At 44.7% G+C, this 2989-nt stretch overlaps 1 protein-coding gene across 5 annotated transcripts in view; it reads left to right on the top strand.

Moving 5' to 3' along the window:
* pcbp4 (poly(rC) binding protein 4) overlaps nt 1-2989 on the top strand; it is a 42590-nt gene that overhangs the window by 11105 nt on the left and 28496 nt on the right. For all 5 annotated transcript variants that reach the window (XM_037975267.1, XM_017440712.2, XM_017440711.2 and 2 more), the window contains exon 3: nt 287-319. In XM_037975267.1, the coding sequence (XP_037831195.1) occupies nt 287-319 (33 nt within the window). The remainder of the gene's footprint in view (nt 1-286; nt 320-2989) is intronic.

The raw sequence follows: 2989 nt of genomic DNA on the forward strand, positions 1-2989 counted from the left end.
AAACCTGGTCCTGTTAGGAGCTCTAAACCTGGTCCTGTTGGAGCTCTAAACCTGGTCCTGTTAGGAGCTCTAAACCTGGTCCTGTTGGAGCTCTAAACCTGGTCCTGTTAGGAGCTCTAAACCTGGTCCTGTTGGAGCTCCTTCAGCAGTTTATAAACTTTTATTGCTCAGATGTGATTTAGCAGAAACTGTTTTGATTAAACTCAAACATTTCAATGATCTTGTTCAGAATCTGAAATCTTTGAAGCTTGTTGTGAACTTTGAGTCGTTTCTTGTTTTTCCACAGAAAGGAGAAACTGTGAAGAGAATAAGAGAAGAGGTAAGAGTCCCCATCACCTGTCCTCGTCTCTAACCCAGCCACCGTTGGGCCGACAATAATCAGCCGAGCTCAGCACCATCATCTTCTGTCTTATCTCCGAACACACACATCTTTTCTGGTGTTCAGTGATTTAGGTCTCCTGCTGTGAGTTTAACTGGGGTAATGTTTGCATATTTAGCTCCTTTTTATCTGTCTCAAAATGGCATCCAAACCTAAGAGGAAACATCTGTCTGCCTTCCCGTCTTTATGAGGACATTTAAAAAGTAATTCAGAGAGACAAAGGAAGACGGCTAACAGGAAGGAAAAGTAAAAACGGTAAACAGTAGGTGCTTGTTAAATGTTGGGATGAAGGAATGCTGAGTCATCATCGGGAGACAGATCTGCTCTCAGTGTGGCGTTGAGGGCAGCTGACAGGAGATCTGTTCAGCCTGCAGTCTTTGTTGTGACCGTCACGTCTCACCGAGGACAGCTGGATGTTGGACGTTTGTCAGATCAGAGGGAGAGCTGCTCTCTGTCTCAGGTTCTGTCCAGTGGAACCTGTTCACTTCACTGAGTCACAGATAAAAATGTACCGAAGACTCTGATTGGACATGTTGGATGTGGAGGACATATCAGGTCTCCAGGTGTGAGGGGGTCTTTATCTACCTTCACACTGCAGGTAAAAGTGACCTAAATGACAGCCTGAGGCGGGTCATATGTGGTCCTTAATCAGATCCATATCTTTAGCTTTTCACGGTGACCTCGGTCTCAGAGGTCATTTTACCTCTGTGTCACAAATCAGCACCAGAGACGACAGGAAGCAACCAGATCGAATGGAAACACTGAAGAAAACAAACCTGGCACCGTCAGGTCCATACTACCTGCTGGAAGCACAGCGGGCTGCAGGACTCTAAGATCTGAGCAGAACATCTGCAGCCTCAGAGCTCATCGAGGCAGAAACTGTCAGATTCTGGAGCCGTTTCTGAATAAAACAGGTGGAGCCATCATTTTACTTCTTTAATAGGTTTGATTTGATTTAAAAACAGAGACAAACAACCAACAGCCTCTCAGTTTAGAGTCACTAATGAAGCTAACATGCAGGTTTTTAATCTGTGGGTACCAGGAGAACCCCCCCACATCCAAACATCCAAACAGGTACATTTATTCAGGATGTGGGGGTTTTATAAAGACATCGTGTTTGTATACTTTGTTCAAGCTGCTGTGTTTGCAGCGTCTGACCTCTCCACCGTTTCTGCTGCTCTGGCATTATGAATCCCTCAAACCGCCAGCAGAAGATGAAAATCTGCACGGAGCAGGTTCATGCTCAGCCAGGCGTCCTGGGGAGGCAGAGATTTACTGGTGTCCACTTTTATCACTGACTGGGGCTTTATTTCTTGCTGAGTTAAGTTAATCTATCAAAGAAAATTGACTAAAACTATATTTTCATTTGAAAAAGCTGCCAACATGGACAGCCTTCAGCAGCACCTCTGCTTACTTCTGCTGCCAGGACGTTTATTTGCAATCAGACCGCAGCTGCAGCTGGATGAATACTTAAACAAGTGAATCGATAACTTCAGATTCATCTCGGTGAAAGCAGAACTGCTTTTCATCAGTGGCTTGCTTCGTTCTGCACACCTGATGTGAATACCAGAGATTACCATCACAGAGCGAAGACTGGAAAGATTATTCATCTGCAAAAAGCAGAGAAACAACTGAATCCATCACATGGAAATGTTCCTGAAACTACTGCTCACGGGTAAACAGATAACTGAACAAATGTTAAATGTTCTGGTTCCACGTCTGAAGAAAAGGATTCTCTGGGTTTTAAATGTTGGAAAAGTGTGAAATATTAACAGAAACATACTGATGCTGCACAACTAAAGGTTCACATCAAACCAGCCACAAACAGAGCTGGAAACCTCTGAAGAGAGGAGGAAACAGGACTGATGGGTTCAATCAAGCTTTGCTGCACAAGTTTGCACCAATATTCAAATACTGCAAAGAAAAATTGTGTCACAACAAAATCATTCATACCAAAGCCAGTGTGTCACTCTGCAAGCTGCAATCCCAGAGATGGGTCTTTTTCTCACTTCTCATACATGACGGCCCCCCAGCATCACATGACGTTTACACTGAGGTCAGACAACAGTCACCAGTAAATAAAAAGGAGGGATTTTGTTGCATAACTACCGCAGGACATTATAGGAACATTTACACAACCAAGCTGGCATGTTGTGACTCAATAAGCCCAGGAGTTTGTGAGGCGTTCATCATGTGACGTGTAAACGTGTCAGAAGTTCAGTGAGACCAAACTCACCATCGCTGAAGAAGTCAGAGAGCTCTGAGGCAACTCACTTCTTCCCAGGGACAAAAACTTCTGGATTACATCATGTTTGTTTTATTGAAGCAGCTTCCTCAGTCCTTCAGTTAAACACAGCTCACTGCTGCAGCTCAAACTGTTGCTTCATGGCTGCATTTTCACAATAAACCCATACAGAGAGGACCTGTTAGTGGCACACACACACACACACACACACACACACACACACGGCACCATGAACAGAGCAGAGTAATCTAGTTGGACGACATGAACGTCCATCTTTCCTGAGCTCCAAATGAAGAGTGATGAAGACCAGCAGCCTTCGCTGAAACAGCAAGACGGCTGCTGCTCTCATTAGAGCCACGGGGGGG

Source organism: Kryptolebias marmoratus, linkage group LG4 (genome assembly GCF_001649575.2).
Source record: "Kryptolebias marmoratus isolate JLee-2015 linkage group LG4, ASM164957v2, whole genome shotgun sequence".
In the NCBI taxonomy this organism is placed as follows: Eukaryota; Metazoa; Chordata; class Actinopteri; order Cyprinodontiformes; family Rivulidae; genus Kryptolebias; species Kryptolebias marmoratus.